Below are 19,499 nucleotides of genomic sequence, written 5' to 3'. Positions count from 1 at the left end.
GTCACAACAACCAACCAACAAGAGCAGAGGCACGCAGGCCTCCTTTTATACTCCCGGATCCCCGGGCAACAACAACCAATAGCAGGCACCCTTTTTCCCGCCTTGCGCATACACGCAAGGCTGGCACCACTCAGTCTGGTCCCGGGCAGCTTTTGCAATGCCCGGGACTCTTGCAGCGTCCCGAGCCTGCTTCTGCAGGCTCAGAACGCAACACTGTCTTAGAGTTTGGGTGGGGTATGTAGATTTTAGGTGTCTTTGTCTTCCTAAGCTTCTAGCTGGGGGCCTCCAACCTTCCTGGATTATTTACATCTGCATTTCTACAGAGCTGGTTTCTGCTTGGGGGAGGGAGACTTGGTGCTATTAAGAAAAAAACTAGGCATGCTTTTCTGCCTCTTTTAAGATTCTTTGAGGAAACATAATATTCTCCCTTTTTAATGTTTCCTTCTGGGGGGGGGGCGCTGACTTCCCACACACCTAACCAACTGCACAATATAATTTTACAAAAACGTTTAAATTGGTTGATCAAAGTCATGCCCAGCGTATATCATTATTAGTTAAACTAGGACGGCTTCCCCACCTCCAGATACTATTAAGTAAGATTCGTAGCTGTGCTTGGTGGATCGGGAATGATGGAGTTGCTCTCCTATCCATCTAAAAAGGTACAGAAGTGAGATGAGGCTTAATTACCAAGATTGCAAAAATCTATATACTTCGGTCACTTTATATTGGAACAAAAGTACTTATCACCATGCTGTAAGGCCCAGCATTTCCTGAGAACTACGATGAAAATCTTTCATAGCGTTTTTATTTGAAACCCTTTTTGAATCAATGCTTGATTACGCTGCGAGCGTTCCTATAGTAACCGTGCCGTATTCTGCAGTTGCCTGGACACATGAAGCAACAAACACGCATGCGCAACAAGCCCTTCTTTCGTCAGTCTAGGCAAGCGCTGATTCTCCCTTTTGATCGGTCTAAGCGCTGTTTCTCTATGGTTTGTATGGGTCATAGTTTCGCGTCCAGGAGAGAGTGGCCGCGACGCGCGGAGCTGAATCATGGCGGCGGTCGATATAAGAGGTATTGGAGGGGAATAGCATCGGGTAGTTGTAGCTGCCTGGTACTTAGGTATAAACAGGAACGATCCCTACGGAACTGGGAGGACCACCTTTTGCTTGCTTAGTTACTTATTTATTTTAGTATTTTTCTAAAGCACATTTTCCTGGGCTATTGTCCACTTCTATCAAAGGCATGGAGTATTTTCATGAGCCGCGTCGACACGGAAAGCCACAAAATACCAACTCCTCGCTACTATTCCGTGATCGTAGGCTATTCTATTTTAAAAAATCGAAGAACTAGGATAGTTTCTCCACCGGAAAGGCTTCAGATGTTCAGATCCATTCAGATTTCTTTCCGATTTCAAGTTAATCTCTAGCTTTGAGGAGGGGGAGAAACCATAATAGTCGTGCATTCTGACTAATATTGGTGAGCAAAACTGTATAAAGAAGTCCTGTATACTAGTTTTCTTCTAAACAAATGACATGTTGGTTTAATTTGTTGATTGCAATGCGGAAATAGTATTTATATTTTCTAACCTGTGGAAATTAGATTAAGATTGCACATAAATCAAATTGAATAAATTCAGATTATATAATACTGACTGAGTTCAACTAATGATTCAAATGTTCGTGCTTTGAAGTGTTGGGTTCAATTTCAAGAGCTACTTAGGAGGGTGAGACTGATACACAGCAGATGTAAGGTCAGAGAACAGCAAAACTTGCTACAACTGTTTTATTTTTTTAAAGTTCGTTAGATGTTAATGAAACATGTATACAGTAGTTGTATTGTCATACTATTTATATACTGTTACATTTCTCCTGAATAATCAATTGGTTGAAGTTTCTTGTATAGTTGCAAAATTTTGTGTAATGGCCAATTAAGATAATTGGTTCACTTCTTGGATGCACCTATATTTGCTCTGTATCATGTTTAACTTTCACATGCGTTGAAACTGATAAAGATAAAATTGTTATAACTTTAGGAAGAGAGAAAGATTTTAGGTATTAATTTACTTTGTTATATATTGTCAGACAACAATTGATTCAAGGATAATATGTGCAGGGGCCTTTAATGTAACATGTTATGTTTCTAGAATATTTCTCTGTTTTTGAGCAGGTGACCATATTAAAACAGCTGCTGCTGAACTAATTATGCTATACCAGACATGTCAAACTCGCGATGTCACGTGACGTTGTGCGATGTATCGGAGCTTTTCCCAATTGCCGGCAATGGGGTGGGTGTGGTTTCTTCATGATGTGTCTGGCCCATGGGCCGGCAGTTTGACATCCCTGTGCTATACCATTGAGAATCCAAATTTCATCAAATGGCCACTGAATAAACAAATGTAAATAAAAATAAAATATATATTAAAACTAATAACAAACTTATAGAATTTTCCCCATTGAATGGTTGCCAGTAAGGAAAAATAATTTAGTAATTAAGCTTTTGTGGTTGCTGCTTTCTCTTTGTATTAATATGTTTCTCCTTATCTCCCACATATGAAAATAAATCTCAGTTAATTGCATTTTAAAATTTGTTTCTATTTCATGGTGATTGCTGTTGGCTGGCAGAAAGATAGGATTTTAAGCAAAGTAGATTAACTGCTATTTCATTGGGTTAGGGATTAATATTTGTACATTCTTGGCTTGCTAGAGTAGATACCTAACATTGATAAGGATCAATCAGTTGTTTGATCATTGATATTTACAAAAAAAATGGATCAATCTAGTTTCTGATTTGGATTACACATTGCATTAAAGTATGTGTGTGTCTGTGTTTTGACAAAGCCATAATTGGTTATTATAGATGTTTAAAAAACCAATCGTGTTTTAATACAATATCTAGACCTAAGCCTGAATGTATTTTTAAATCCGGCTCCACGTTTTTCATGAAGAAAAATGTATAGTGAATCAGGTCACTATAGTTTCTTCAGACTATGATTAAAACAAACCATGGTTAGATTATTAGGTAAAAATCAGCTTTTGTATTTTTCCTGCTGATTCATTTATTCTGAAGAGTTTTGTTTGTTTTTTGTTAATTTCTTCTAAATCATGAAAGTGTCCACTATGCATTATATTATGTTTGAAATACTCAAGTGCTCAAGATTCTTTATGAACCAAAAGGAAGAAATGATTTTAAAAGGAATGGACAGAAAATAACAGTCTGAGAATCAAAGCATACTCACAATCGAGGCATCTATCAAACTTTGACTCTACCGATATAAAGAAGAGAAATTTCTTCCAGTTTTGTAGTGGTGAAAAGGGCAAGAAAGTCAGTTCATCAGATCACTCACTATTAATAAATACTATACAAAAGCTATAATTACAGAATAGACAAACTTTTAGGTCTGGAAAGAACAAACCCCATATTTCTGACATATTCCAAGATCAAGCAAACTAGAATTAATTTTAAATTAGGGTGCTTTTTTTTGTAATTTAATGCAAGTCATAAATTTAGAGTTCAGAAATAATCAAAGAAATCTTTAAAGAAAAAGCACCTGATACTCATTGGTTAGTATTAATCTGATCCTGAATTTCTGTTTCAGAATACAAATCAGTCTTTTTTTTTTATTAGAATGAGGCCCAAACAGACCTGGAGGAGAGAATCTACTCCAGAGCAATGACAGAAAAGGAATGTCTCTGGGTTCCCACAAGATGTCATTGTTTGATATTGGAAGCCAGAGCATGCCCACCCTGCTAGGTCTTACAGGATAAAAGACATAATTATTGAAGGAGGTTCCCTTAAACATCCATGGCCTGATCCTTCAAGAACTTTATAGACAATAAATAGTACCTTGAATTGTACCCAGGAACTCAACTACAGGTAGTTCTTGACTTATGACCAGTTGATTAGTGACCATTTGAAGTCATGGTGGACTTACCTAGGGAGGAGTACTTACGACCTGGATTCAAAGTTTCTACAGTTCTGCAGTCACATGACTGCAAGTTGGGAATTTAGTAGTCAGGCTGCATTTTATCCATGGTCACATGGTCCCATTTTTACAATGGTTTTGCCAAAACCCGCTGTTTATTTTCAGTTTTCAGCAAAGCTAGCCAAAAGCAAAACATGGGTTCACTTACTGACCACGACAAAAAAGGTTATTAAACCATCGCAACTTAATCCATAATGGGCAGACTACCTGAGAGTAACCATTATGGCTCATGAAAAAGCGATGTCACATAAATGTTTGTTTACTAAATAAATGTCAGTGGAGGTTTCTGTTAAACCAGGGGTCTTCAAACTTGGCCCTTTTATGACTTGTGGACTTCAATTCTCAGAATTCCTCAGCCAGGCACGCCTGGCTGAGGAATTCTGGGAGTTGAAGTCCAGAAGTCATAAAAGGGCCAAGTTTGAAGACTCCTGTGTTAAACTGTCCTATCTTGGATGCTTCTATAATGTTTATTTTAATTATTTTTAAGAAGTAATTTACTCCAGTGGGGGAAAAAATCTGGTTCATAGAAAGGAATGGAGCAGATGTATTTTACATATGACTGTGTATTGTCTTCCAAGAGCTAGAAAGCAGCATATGTATTATTCATAGACCTATTTATGCTGCATTAAGCGTGGCTTCCCAGCCTTCTGGGTTTTGCTTTCTAAAAGATTTCTGAAGCAGCATATGCATATTTTATGCAACCATATATCACAGTTTAGGTTGGATTTCGGGTTGATTCAAAGCTTCCATCTCAAAACTCTGCTGTAGAATAGTTACTATGAGAATCCTGGGTTAAATAATAATGCTAAAATATATTTCTTATATTGAATTGGAACACTTCTGTATTCCCTTTTTTTATACATATTAAGAGTATTTTTTTCACTGAAAAATCACAGATATTTTTTTTAGATTTAAAATGGCCTTAAGTATCATGTACTTTTCCCTTAATTTTATTTTTATATTGCAGTTGCTCCGAGATATGTTACGCTACTAGACTATAATAATGCAGTACTTCTTTTTAATTTTATTGCCAATATGTAACATTTTTTAGGAATGCCATGTTATTTGAAGCTTCCAAAGAGCTTGGTGGAATTGAACAAATATAACAACAGAAATATGAAGGAGGGAAGGGAGACCCAGTTTACATTCTAGAATCATTTGCAGCCCCTGAAACATAACTTATATAAAATGCTGCCGGCCACCTACATTTAATTTTGATCACCCCATTTCTTCCCTTCTTGTGTTCTTTTGTCCCTATCAGTAATGCTGCTTAGCATCTTGTGAATGTTTCAAATTGCCTGGTTATTTTTAGCTATGACATATCAGGATGACTTGGTGAAGACACCATTGTATAAAGAGCAATCCTGCTACCAAAGACTAAGCATCCTTTTTTCAAAACAGATTTCTTCCTTGAACTAGCAGAGTATGATGGAGTAGAACTCATATTCAATTGAGTTTTGCAACGTTCAAGAAAGATATGTTTCCTGAATATAGAGGCTACGTTATGTAAAAAGACTGTCTTTTATCCAGGCAATTTCAGTAGGTTACTCTGAATTTAGGTATTATAAGAAAAGAAAGAAAATCTGTCTAAACAATGGTCAAATTTATAAATCTTTATTGCGTTCACTACTCCCATCATTTTTATAAGCTAAAATTTCCAGTGCCACATTTTTTTTCTTATATCTTGCTATGGCATCCTGTTATTTCACTGGAGTGAAATAATATTCTAAATGTATTGATATAGGTGATGGAGTGGTAGTGTGGCTTTGAATTTGTTTTCTTTCCTCAAATATTTCTGCATTGATGTTATTTATCACTTCGATGCATTGTTTATTTTTTACTTCTATAGAACTCAAGATCACAAGTACAAGTTGCAGTATTTGTGTCAGATATGCTTGACCTCAGCAAGTTTCTATATTGTCTGCTTTGGAGCCAAAACAAAAATGTACAATGATAGCTTAAATATTTTATTTTAAATATACAGTATTGTTTAAAGATGCTTCAGTGAGCAGACTATGGATCCTCAGCTTACATAAAGAGAGAACTTACTGTGTTATTTTTAGACTAGTGCAGGGGTCTTCATACTTGGCCCTTTTATGACTTGTGGACTTCAACTCCCAGAATTCCTCAGCCAGCATGCCTGGCTGAGGAATTCTGGGAGTTGAAGTCCACAAGTCATAAAAGGGCCACGTTTGAAGACCCCTGCGCTAGTGTCATTAATTTGTAAGTTTTTGCACTGGATATCTCAGGTTGGTTAAGCTTTTTTTTTTTTTTAACTGTCATTCGTTTTTCTGAACACGAACTATGTTTTTCTCTTTTCTCCTCTTACTTTGCTTCTCCCTTGCTCATTATTCCATTTTTACAGATAATTTGCTGGGAATTTCCTGGGTTGATAGTTCATGGATTCCAATATTAAACAGTGGGAGTGTATTGGACTATTTCTCAGAGCGTAGTAATCCATTCTATGATCGAACGTGCAACAATGAAATGGTCAAAATGCAAAGGCTAACCTTGGACCACTTGAAGTAAGTTGATGTAGTATTACTAGCTTTTTAGCTTTCAGGAAGAAATGATGTCATAATATCAACTAAGATGTTAAGAAACTTTACTGGCCAGAGATTAGAGGACAAATAATTAAGCCATGTTGTGCCAAATCTAAACTTCTTTTTTTGTTTGTAATTAATTTGTTATGTCTGTATTTGATAAATTATTTTCTGCTCATAGCAAAATTGTTTTTAACTCAANAAACTTGTTATAAAAGTTAAAGTAGAGTCCAAAATAAAAAGCAAGCTTCCAAAGTTGGTTCGTCTGCTTACAAGTAAACTCACAAGTTAACTTCAAGTTGCAGCGGCGGCGGCGGTTTCTTGCTTCGCCGAAGCGAAGGCGTCCTGGATCGCGGAGAATCCTCGGGGCTCCGGAGGAGTTCTCGCCTACATCGTCCATACAGGATGACTCGGGAACTCAACTCCTACCCCGGGCAGCTCACCGATCCCCTTATGCCCAGGGGAAAGGTATCAAGCCGTTTGACAGCAGATGCTGGCTGTCAAACCGGCTTTTACGCAAAACAGGCGGGAGGCAGCAAACAGCTGCGACCAGCGAAATCGCCTGCCACCGGAAGTCCCTAAAATATATTTCTTATATTGAATTGGAACACTTCTGTATTCCCTTTTTCTATACATATTAAGAGTATTTTTTTTCACTGAAAAATCACAGATAATATTTTTTTTTAGATTTAAAATGGCCTTAAGTATCATGTCCTTTTCCCTTAATTTTATTTTTATATTGCAGTTGCCCCGAGATATGTTACGCTACTAGACTATAATAATGCAGTACTTCTTTTTAATTTTATTGCCAATATGTAACATTTTTTAGGAATGCCATGTTATTTGAAGATTCCAAAGAGCTTGGTGGAATTGAACAAATATAACAACAGAAATATGAAGGAGGGAAGGGAGACCCAGTTTACATTCTGGAATCATTTGCAGCCCCTGAAACATAACTTATATAAAATGCTGCCGGCCACCTACATTTAATTTTGATCACCCCATTTCTTCCCTTCTTATGTTCTTTTGTCCCTATCAGTAATGCTGCTTAGCATCTTGTGAATGTTTCAAATTGCCTGGTTATTTGTAGCTATGACATATCAGGATGACTTGGTGAAGACACCATTGTATAAAGAGCAATCCTACTACCAATCCTTTTTTCAAAACAGATTTCCTCCTTGAACTAGCAGAGTATGATGGAGTAGGACTCATATTCGATTGAGTTTTGCAACGTTCAAGAAAGATATGTTTCCTGAATATAGAGGCTACGTTATGTAAAAAGACTCTTTTATCCAGGCAAATTCAGTAGGTTACTCTGAATTTAGGTATTATAAGAAAAGAAAGAAAATCTGTCTAAACAATGGTCAAATTTATAAATCTTTATTGCGTTCACTACTCCCATCATTTTTATAAGCTAAAATTTCCAGTGCCACATTTTCTTTCTTATATCTTGCTATGGCATCCTGTTAGACATAGAAACCACTGGAGTGAAATAATATTCTAAATGTATTGGTATAGGTGATGGAGTGGCAGTGTGGCTTTGAATTTGTTTTCTTTCCTCAAATATTTCTGCATTGATGTTATTTATCACTTCGATGCATTGTTTATTTTTTACTTCCATAGAACTCAAGACCACAAGTACAAGTTGCAGTATTTGTGTCAGATATGCTTGACCTCAGCAAGTTTCTATATTGTCTGCTTTGGAGCCAAAACAAAAATGTACAATGATAGCTTAAATATTTTTTTTTAATATACAGTATTGTTTAAAGATGCTTCAGTGAGCAGACTATGGATCCTCAGCTTACATAAAGAGAGAACTTACTGTGTTATTTTTAGACTAGTGCAGGGGTCTTCATACTTGGCCCTTTTATGACTTGTGGACTTCAACTCCCAGAATTCCTCAGCCAGCATGTCTGGCTAAGGAATTCTGGAAGTTGAAGTCCACAAGTCATAAAAGGGCCACGTTTGAAGACCCCTGCGCTAGTGTCATTAATTTGTAAGTTTTTGCACTGGATATCTCAGGTTGGTTAAACTTTTTTTTTTTTTTTAACTGTCATTCGTTTTTCTGAACACGAACTATGTTTTTCTCTTTTCTCCTCTTACTTTGCTTCTCCCTTGCTCATCATTCCACTTTTACAGATAATCTGCTGGGAATTTCCTGGGTTGATAGTTCATGGATTCCAATATTAAACAGTGGGAGTGTATTGGACTATTTCTCAGAGCGTAGTAATCCATTCTATGATCGAACGTGCAACAATGAAATGGTCAAAATGCAAAGGCTAACCTTGGACCACTTGAAGTAAGTTGATGTAGTATTATATCGAAAAATCGAAAGTCCTTCTTTACTACAGTATTATAGTTGATTCTACAATTCTTTGAAATGACCGGTCTCTAATCTCCTGTTTATTAATTCGGTACAACACGGTTTAGATTTGAAGAAAAAAACAAACATTAATTAAACAATACAGACATAAACTATTTAATAAAAGACGAGTATCGTTTTAACAAAAATTGAGTTATGCTTCTATATCTTGCTCTCTTCCTTCCCATCAACTCAATTTTAAATTAGTTTAGTGTTAATATTTATTCTTTTTACATGTTAATGTTTTATCTTGTTGTTTTTAGCACTTCGCATTTAGATATATATACCACTTCAGAGTGCTTTATAGTCCCCTCTAAGCAGTTTACAGAGTCAACATATTGCCCCCAACAATCTGGGTCTTCATTTTACTGACCTCAGAAGGATGGAAGGCCGAGTCAACCTCCAGATTGTCAGAATTGAACTCCTGGCTGTGGGCAGAGTTAGCCTGCAATACAGATAGCCCTCGACTTACCACAGTTCATTTATTGATGGTTTGAAGTTATAACGGCACTGAAAAAAAGTGACTTATAATTGTTTTTCACGCATACGACCGTTGCAACATCCTTATGGTCACGTGATCAAAATTCAGATGCTTGGCAACTGGTTCATAATTATGACCATTGCAATATCCCAGGGTCATGTGAGAACCTTTTGCAACCTTCTGACAAGCAAAATCAGTGGGGAAGCCAGATTCATTGAACAAGCTTGCTACTAACTGAACAACTGCAGTGATTCATTTACCAACGGTGGCAAGAAAGGTCATAAAATGGGACAAAGCTCATATAACAATTGGCTCGCTTAACAACAGAGATTTTGGATTCAATTGTGGTCCTAAGGCAAGGGCTACCTGTAGTGCGTTCTAAGCACTGCTCCACCAGAGCTGTTTTTGTGACAATAAGCTGCTTAGAGTTTCTTTTAGGCAAGATGCATAGCACATATGTTTAACCATTAAATAAATATTTTGACATTAACTAAACTTGATTCAGAATACCTCCTTAGCCAAAACTGAAAACAAAACCAGCAGTGTTGATGCCATTGTTGTTGCTGGAGTTTGAGTGTGAGGCAGGCATCTCTAATATGAGAAAGCCCTTTTGTAAACATAGGGCAAATCCTTAAAGCAGCCAAATTGCTATTTATTCAAAAAGTTTGAGGAAGGACCTCGGATTTAAGATGGAGATTACAATATTTTATTTATTGGGCGAGATTCCAGAATGCTGTTAGATGGAGTCTTTCTTCATATCTATGGCTTTCTAATTCTTTGCAGTAGATCTGCTTATGTAGCCTTCTTTGTCTGTCTGTGACTGTGGAGTGAGGAGAGTCTTTAAGCATTGCTCCAGTATAAAATATTGACTTACTAGATGTTTCTACTGGAAACTATGAAAAAAGGGATTACTTAGAAAACACATTTTTATTAGGCTAAAACTAACATGTACTGATCCTTTTTTGCATTGGAAAAGATGCTTTCTGGAGTACCATTTTCTCATTAGTATTTAGGACCTTCCCGGATCTTTTATGTTTGCTCCTATTATTTTTTACTCCTTTAATTTGCTTCCTGTTAAAGCTGCTAATTTCTTTTTTGTACATTCTGAAACTTCTTAATTGAGTCTTTTTTCATTTTTCCAATTATACTTGAGACTTTTGAATAGCGTTATGGTTTCTGTTTCCTGACACTAAAGATTAATGCCAATAATTTAAATCAATATGCTTTTAAATCATTGTCTTTTACCTATTTAGGTGCCAGGGGTGGGTGGGTGGTGGGTGGGAAGAAGACCACCAGTCAGTAAATTTATTAAAGCTGTATTAATATAAAACTCCACTGTTTATCAAGAGGTATTGGGGGAAAAGAAGAAATTACTCACCGCTTAATGAGTTTTAGATTACCTCTTTCCCTCTACACTAAGATAGTTTATAGTTTTAGTTTTTATAGCGTCTGTGATTGTTTTTTGCCTCTAGATTTAGCTCTGCCCTTTTATCTTTCAGTCAAATGGTTGGAGTAGAATACATTCTTCTACATGCACAAGAGCCAATCCTTTTCATCATCCGTAAGCAGCAAAGACAGAACCCAACACAAGGTAAGGATGTAGACAGCTGTCCTATTTAGAACGTAGAGCGTAACCTATGACCAGCCTTTCCCAGTCTGCATGTTCTTCAGACAGATCAATTCCAAGATATTTTTTTTAATCAATGGCCAGGGTGGCTGGAGAATTTGGGGAGCTGATTTCCAAACATCTGGATGTTGTGGAATCTTGCCAGTGATACAGATTTTCTCTGTGCAGGCATACTACTTCCATATAGAGTGGTGGACTAGGTGTCCCCTTTCATTTTGCATGGAGCACTGAGTTCCACAGTGACCTAAATTACCTCTTTCAGTTCTTTTGATTCTGTAAACCTAAACTAACATTGTATGTTATTCTCCAGTGCTCCCATCTTGCCTCACAGCTCTACCTATTTGTTTTGTCTGGACAAGCTGCATAGTTCTAATAAAATACAGTATACCGTATTTTCCGGCGTATAAGACGACTGGGCGTATAAGACGACCCCCAACTTTCCCAGTTAAAATATAGAGTTTGAGCGAGAGGGGGGGGGGAGAGAAAACTTGATGAGTAATATGCCAAACCACATGTGTAAAAGAATAAAATAGAATACCCGTATTTTCCGGCGTATAAGACGACTGGGCGTATAAGACGACCCCCGACTTTTGAGAAGATTTTCAGGGTTTAGAAAGTTGTCTTATACGCCGGAAAATACGGTACTCATATTTTTAGCAAGGAAGTTACTCCTTTTCATTATGTCAGTAGAAGAAGAAATAGAACCAGAAACAATGCTATTTGTTCTGATAATTGGTATTGTTATGTCTTCTTTTTAAATGTTGTTTAAAAATAGAACCAGAAACAATGCTATTCATTCTGATAATTTGTATTGTTATGTCTTCTTTTTAAATGTTTAATTTTTTTAAAAAAAAAAAACTGGGGCCCTCTAAAAGTGTTAGATTTCTATTATCTCCTACTGTCTAACCCAATTTGAAATAATAGTATTTGCTATGGAGGACATGTAGATAGTGTTGGAAGCTGGCTTTGACGCTAACTTTTTTTTTTTTTTTTTTTTCAACAATAAGAGAATGCCCTCTTGTGGTAAAATGCAATATGGGTAACAAAATGTGTTTTGTCTTCAAGAAGATTCCTTTTTGAGGCCACACTGGTATCTTCTTATGATTAAGACATATCTGATGTTATTACAGTTAAGATTTTTATCTGGCCATGTTTGTTCTATCTTTCTGCATTTTAAATATCTATCACTATTATTTTTGAAGTGCAAGACCGATTATTTCTGCATCTGATTAGTGGAAGCAGAATTTGGAGAATTTATATATTACTGTTTTATTACACTGAAGTAGTTTTAAATGCATGGCCATAAAAGAAAGGCTGCGGAGGATGTAGGCTTTAAATATTCTTGTAAACTAGCTTTATTTCAATTTTGTTACTGTTTTATACTGTTTTATAAATGAAGCAATTGCACTTATTATATATCTAGAACAGATTGGTTGACTAATGCTGTGCTTCTTTTAAAGTTATCCCATTGGCTGATTACTACATTATTGCTGGAGTAATTTATCAGGCACCTGACTTGGGGTCAGTTGTAAACTCAAGAGTGGTAAGTTTCTGTGACACTTGTTTTATTAGAATAAAAGAAATGCCCATAAACATTTAGTTTGGTTTCTGGTTCTTTGTAAGCTTCTGAAAGTTTTATTTTTCTGGAAAAAATATTTTCTATAAAAATGTAACCCCGGGGAGAAAAATGAAATTTCTGAATTATATTAGACTATATACTAATACCATACATGATAGAAAACTCTCTCTGCCAAGATTTAACTTTGGTATTTCCCCCATAAAAAGGACAGTGTCACTTAAATCAGGAGTCCCCAACCTCCAGGCCATGAGCCACTACTGGGCCATGGCCGGTTTGGAACAGGGCAGTGTGAGTGGCTTGTGAGTGGACATGCATGTGCAGCTCCACTCACGTGAGCGGCCGGTGCTTATGCTCAGGTGTGCAGCTCCATTCACGCGAGCAGCAGGCTCCTGCGAGTGGAGCTTCGCAAGTGCCCATTGCTCACGCAAGTGGAGCTGCGCTCATGAGCGGCGGATAGTTGCGCTCGCACACGCTCCACTCGCGCGAGCGGCGGGTGCTTGTGCATGTGCACACCTACCAGTCACACAGAACTATCACCCCACATGCCGGGCTGCCAAGCTGAAAAGGTTGGGGACCGCTGGCTTAAATAGTTTTCTCAAGGGTAGCTATTTGCCTAATCACAGAAGGTGGAAACATCTCAGGAAGGATTGCTGAAGATGATCTAGTTGTGAAATAGTTGCAATCTGTACTTCTTCTGACTAATGTGTGGTCTTGCTCAAGCTCTCTCTGGAAATATTGGCCTGCTTCACAGGCTATACCTTCATGTCCTTTCCTTTAAATATTGTCATCTAATGAGACTGAGGAAGTGAGCTTTTTCTGTAGTAATCTATCTTCTTCTTGTGCCATATCCGTTATCGGACGTTGGCGATCATGTTGGCGAACCTGTTTTTATCAGCAGCCGCACGAAAAAGTGCTGCTGAGTTTTGTCCAAACCAGTCCCTTAGATTTTGAAGCCACGATGTTCTTCTTCTGCCTGGACCTCGTTTGCCTTCAATCTTTCCCTGGAGGATTAAATGGAGTATGCCGTATTTTTCTGGGTGTCGCATCACATGTCCGAAATATTCTAATTTCTGTTTTTTAATTGTTTTGATGATTTCCCTTGGCTTTCCCAGGCGGCTTATCACCTCCTAATTTCTGATCTTGTCAACCCAGCTTATACGTAACAGCCACCTGTAAATCCACATTTCAAATGCTTCTATTCTCTTCAGGTGGCCTTCTGGCAGAGACCAACTCTCTACTCCATAGAGCAGGATAGAAAAAATATAGCATCTGACAAGTCTATGAAACATCATTTCCCCTGGGATCTGGCAGGCTCCTCTCCTTTTAGCCTTCCGGAAGATTGTGAAGGGTTGGTTTTTCCCATAGACACTGGGTCAGTGTGAGGTTGGATCATGAGTATTATATGGTTAAGTGGATTTGAGATTGTGGATCAGGCACCTGGCTTCTTTGTGTTTAATTTTATTACTTCAATGAATCACCTAAAGTTGTGTTTTATATGACGGCTGGCCATATACATCGTTTAAAAATATGAATAAGTAATCAGATTGCCTTTATTTCATCGATCCTTCCAGAGACGATTGCTGGAGGCTGCATGTTATATGAAATCAGAGTCATAATGAGCGCATTCACCTATTTGTCTGATAACATTTTCCCCCACTTTTCTTTCTGGTGTCTTTTTTCCTCATTTCTTTTAGCATCATGCTGCAGGGATGGTTAGATAGGTCTTGTCAGAGGTCTATACTGAGCTCCTGTATTGCATTGGGGCTTTAAAACTAGATCAGAGATCATACAAAATTAGTCTGAGGACAGATTATCAGTCCTACTTTATCTCATGTCTGTTAGGAAGGTTAGGATATTGCTCTCTCTGCTCCTTTTAGTCTCCATATATTGACTTGCCCGACTTCCATCCTCATTTGTAACGACGTAATGGGAAATTGTATCAGAACAAAGCTTTAGAATATTGAGCTATGTGTGAAAAATATATGTTGTGAATTGGCCCATTTGGCTGGCTGAAGTACTGTACCAAGTGAGAAATCACGTATTTGCTTACAAATTTATATTGTCCAGCTCTCTGCGGTACACGGAATCCAGTCGGCTTTTGAGGAAGCTATGTCTTATTGTCGCTATCACCCCTCCAAAGGTTATTGGTGGCATTTCAAAGATCAAGAGGAACGAGGTAAGATACCTGGAACTCTAGATTTCAAAATGTATTTTTCCCTGTTCCTTAGGGATGATGTGATTGGTCTTGGTCCGTATACTTCAGTGAAATTCAGTTAATGTTACTGTCACTTTATATTTGTAAACAATAGAATACAGAATGAGTAAAGTATTCCAGGAAGTGTCATTGTGTTCTTCATTGCATTTTTCCCATTTGGTTGCAGATTCTGGGTTTTGGGCACCGTGCTTGCCTAGATCACATAGCAAAACTTATTAGTCTGCATGGGGGAAGGGGAAATTTTTTTTGGGGGGGCTGGGTTGTCCACAGAGCCTAATAAGGTCTGAAAGGAAGTGTCTGTCTTAATTAATTAACCACCCAGCTGGTTTCTGTGCTTAAGCTTGGTTTAGAACTTGGGCCTCGCTGCTTTTAATCCAACACCTTAATTACTAAGTGACTTTGGCTCTCATTCCAGAAATATTGCATATCAGTATAATATTTCTGTATATGGTGGCAGGTTCTTCCATTAGTACTTAACTGTTGTAAAATGTATTCTCAGTTACCCAGAGCTGTCAAAATCAGAATGATCATTTTCTGCCAGCTATTAATTTTTTTCCTGTAGCCCCTAAGCAGTATATGTTGCAATGCGAATTGATCAAAGCCATACCTATTTCACCCGAATTGCAGAATACCAAAAGCATCCATCTGAGTTTCATTTCTAAATAACTAGAATTAGGTTCCTCCTTATGCTTATAAGTTATGATATCAAAAAGTTGATATGCTTTCATTATGATCCCCAATAATTTTATTTTCAGATAAAGCCAAACCAAAAACAAAGAAGAAGGAGGAACCAAGCTCTATTTTCCAGAGGCAACGGGTGGATGCATTACTTCTAGATCTGAGACAAAAATTTCCCCCTAAGTTTGTGCAGGTAACAGTCAAATAGTAAACTACTTCTTTGCTATAATGAGATACTTTGTCAAAACTGTTCAAGTCCTGCTCGGAGTTGGACTTGGGCGTTGCAGGTCATTTGAGTTTGACTGATGCTCAATCTAGTATGAAAAGAGTTTGAGACTGTTGGTCCCAAAGAATTGGATGGGATCTTCAGGCTGTGGACAAGAGATGACTTGTGTGAGAGAATGTGTTTCTGCCAGTTCTTAAATTGGGTGGGGGGGTTTCTTCCCTCTCAACAAACAAACAAAAAACACCCCATTCCTGGACTCAACAATTCTGGAGAATATTCATCCTCTCCAACTTCAAAAGAGAAGGTTGTTGAGGAAACATTCAGTTTGCAACTCTAGAGGGACCTCAAGGAAATTATTATCTGGACCCTTTTCAGTTGAGTTTCAAACCAGGATGTGGCACTGAGATGACAATAATCATATTCATAGATGACCTTATAGATGAATAGCATAGCAGAAAAATATTTCATAGAATTTTAGAGTTGAAAGAGATCTTAAAAGTGATATAATCTCCTAACTAATTTAAATCCTGTCAGATGCTCTAAGGGAATCGGTACTGAACAGGAAATTAGATGAACCCTAAGGTTCTTTCCAATTCTATAATAATATGAAACACTCTTTTGCTATGCCCTCCGTCCCAGGTTATAATATTTTGTGTAGGCTTCCAGCAATAAGAACTCATCACTTAATGTAATAGCCTTTTCCACTGGCTGCTAGCTTGTATAATTAGAAAGTTTTGTCTGACATTTATCCTAAACAGACTTCATTGTAATTTTAACTTACTAGTTCTGGTCCTGCTTCTTGGGCAATGTATATTAAATCCATTTTCTATGTGACAACCATTTGTGTGACTTGCTGTGTTAATCCTGAATACGGTTATCTAGATAGATTACAACCAACATTTCTTATTCTCCATTTGGGCAATGTTTAGTAAGAAAATGCAATCTTATATCTATACCAGCATCCAAGATGTGCATTTTTGACTAATGACTCGGTTTTTCTCTCTTTGTTCACAGCAAAAATCTGGAGAAAAACCAGTCCCAGGTAAGAATCTAGTCCGTGTTTTTAAATGAGACCAACTCCAGCAAATATATATGATTAGTTTTAATTCAGGCTCTTGAGAAGATAGTTTTGTCCAAGTTGGTCATTATGCGTATCATTTTGTGCTAGTAGATTTTCTGTAACTTGGATCTTAAAGAATTCCCAGTCTTCAATCTTTTTTTTCCCTATGCCATCCGAAGAGCAGGAAATTATTATTTTCTCAAAGGAAAAGAAAATCTATACGTAGCAATTCAAAAGCAGTCTGTTCTGGCAATTTTGAATTGCAAGGGTGGCTTTAGGTAAAGAGAAGGCCACTTGAAAATAGGGGGGGTGGAATTAAGGGCTTTTTTCTTCCCGTAGCTGTCATTTCTGCATTGCTTTGCTAAATGAAATGGTTTGCTTTCAGGTATAGGATAATGGAACTGAATTTGTTCCTAGTACTTACTGGTAAAAATCGAGGTGATTCTTTCAGTGAAGTCTAGCATTAGGAAATATCTCATAGTACTGATAATGAGACATGTAAGGCTGTTAGAATGAGACTTTATGTGGTTTATTTTTTCCCAGTGGATCAGATTAAGAAAGAATCAGAGCCAGCACCTGAAGCTGTAAAACAAGAGGAGAAGGAAGCTGCAAAGACCACACAACAGAGCACTTCTGCTAAAGGACCACCAGAGAAACGAATGAGATTACAGTGACAGAAGGGAAAATGACTTTTGTAACTAGTGAGGACTTGGTGAAGAAACTGAGGTAAATAAGTTAGCTATTTAAAAATGGGACAGTGAACTGTGACCTTTCCAAAATTCCAGCCCTTGGTGTTTTTTTTTTATGTTACAAACTTACAGTAACTTTCAGGATGGAATGACCTATTTTTGTGTTCAAGGCTGAATTTTCCTTTGTGAATCTTTTGAGGACTTTTTTAGGCTCTGATATTTTCAAAGTGTAATCTCATACTTTTTATTAGTGTCTTGCTGTAGTCTGAAACATCTTTATCTTTCATAAATAGAGCTTGGCTCTATTGTTCTATCAGGTCTTTTCCAAACAAATTGGTTGCAGCAGTTCAGAGGTCGTTCTTTTTTGGAATTTTCACTTTCTCACTAAGATTACATTCAAAGTGAGATAGAAGATCTTCTTTTCCACAACTTGGATTATTGTATTGATCATTAGTGATTTTTTTCCCTTTTCAGTTTATTCTTTGAACAGCTTACGCAGATGCCCATGATTTTGATACTTGCTTAAATATTGAAGTACAATAGCCAGTAAATAAGAGTATAGTAATATTCCATAGGCTTAGCTTCTCTCAATTACTGTAATTTTTTTTTGAAATACGGGTTGAGGCTTTATATGTATAGAATATTATGAGGAAGTTATTCTCTGGTAGTTTCACTACACTAGCTAGGGACATCTTACTCCCCACAGAGAAAAGCCCTGTAAAGTAATTGTCAATAAAATTATGTTATAATCTGTGATTTTTGTAAATATTTATTTGTTTTGAAGAGGAAACAGAGACAAGAATGTTTTTTTAAAGGATTTTTAATCTTCCTCCTTGGTTTTTCACAGTACATGTTGGTTTTTCCTTTTTTATTCTAAAAATGTTTTGTCCGTTTGTACTTCTTTCCATTCTACTTTTATATTATTCCACTGAAAAATAAAAGAAAATATTTTAAATACTGTTTTCAAATTCACAGATATCTCATTTCCCTTTTCAATAGGCAAACTTCATTAATGTGATATTTTCAGATGTGCTGGATTAGCGTTAGCATGACTCCTAACCTTACTGGCTGAGCATTTTAGAAGGTATAAGTTATTTGGAAGATCATAGATTATACAAAACTATTCTAAGGTTATTGCTATATTTTTATCAATTCCTCCCTTTGAATTATGAAGAGATAATCATACTGAGAAGTATGTAATACTCTTAAATATATGCACTTCATATATGCATTTCTCCAAAGAACTTCATAGTGACCCAGTTGATCGAAGTCCTTGTAAAGAATAGAGGGATTCATCTGAAATTGAGTCTGTGGTTTAAGGTCACTAATAATGTATTCTTATAAATTTCTATTCAAATTTAACAGCTATATTCAGTAGTACATGTTTCCAGGTATCTAAACATGACATACATTCCGAGGTCCCCTGGAACAGTAGTGCAGAAATAGAGGGTGAGTTTGATGTTTGCTGAGCGGTAGAGAAAGAAAAAAATAGGACTGCATGTTTTAGGGCGCTAAATTTTCCATCACTGAAAAGAAAGAACACCAAATATAATGTGAAGGAAAGAAGAGCTTAAAAACCTGACTTTATCCTTAAATGATCTGATACTTTCTTACCCTTGATCTCTCCTCCTAATTACTTTGAATGCCTGTATTTCTCTTTTCCTCCTCCCTCTCTCCACTCTCCTAATTCATGTTGTACTGCTTCCATCTCCCTTGCCCACTTCCAAGAGAATGGAAAGATTCCCATAACAGATTTACAGAGTGGAAAAATAAGGCAACCTCTGTGCCACATAAATTTTCCAGTTGTAACCTGTTCAAACTTGATTGATTGCAGCAGGCTTAAAATGAATGAAAGAAAGAAAAAGACATTGTGTAATTAATTTTCTTCAAGCTATGTCATTACAAACAGCATTGGAATACACACACACACACATACACAAATACACCCATACACCGACATACAAGTTGCAAAGGAGGACAAAGAGTAATACTTCCAGAAAACACTGATTAGTATATATGGCGAGGAATAAGATTATTGTCAACTAGAGACAAGA

General features: G+C 37.0%; 1 protein-coding gene across 1 annotated transcript; it reads left to right on the top strand.

Moving 5' to 3' along the window:
• The first annotated feature begins 989 nt into the window (after positions 1-989).
• MED6 (mediator complex subunit 6) lies at positions 990-18,201 on the top strand. Its single transcript, XM_015823524.1, has 8 exons — positions 990-1,074; positions 6,351-6,510; positions 10,871-10,962; positions 12,459-12,541; positions 14,645-14,753; positions 15,548-15,663; positions 16,711-16,738; positions 17,300-18,201. The coding sequence occupies exons 1-8, from the start codon at positions 1,053-1,055 to the stop codon at positions 17,428-17,430; spliced, it is 741 nt and encodes a 246-aa protein (XP_015679010.1). The 5' UTR covers positions 990-1,052; the 3' UTR covers positions 17,431-18,201.
• Positions 18,202-19,499: the final 1,298 nt, after the last annotated feature.

Source organism: Protobothrops mucrosquamatus, unplaced genomic scaffold, assembly GCF_001527695.2.
Source record: "Protobothrops mucrosquamatus isolate PMUCROS unplaced genomic scaffold, P.Mucros_1.0 scaffold1897, whole genome shotgun sequence".
NCBI lineage: Eukaryota > Metazoa > Chordata > Lepidosauria > Squamata > Viperidae > Protobothrops > Protobothrops mucrosquamatus.
The sequence above is the reverse complement of the archived record's forward strand: the minus strand, read 5'-3'. Positions and strand labels throughout refer to the sequence as shown.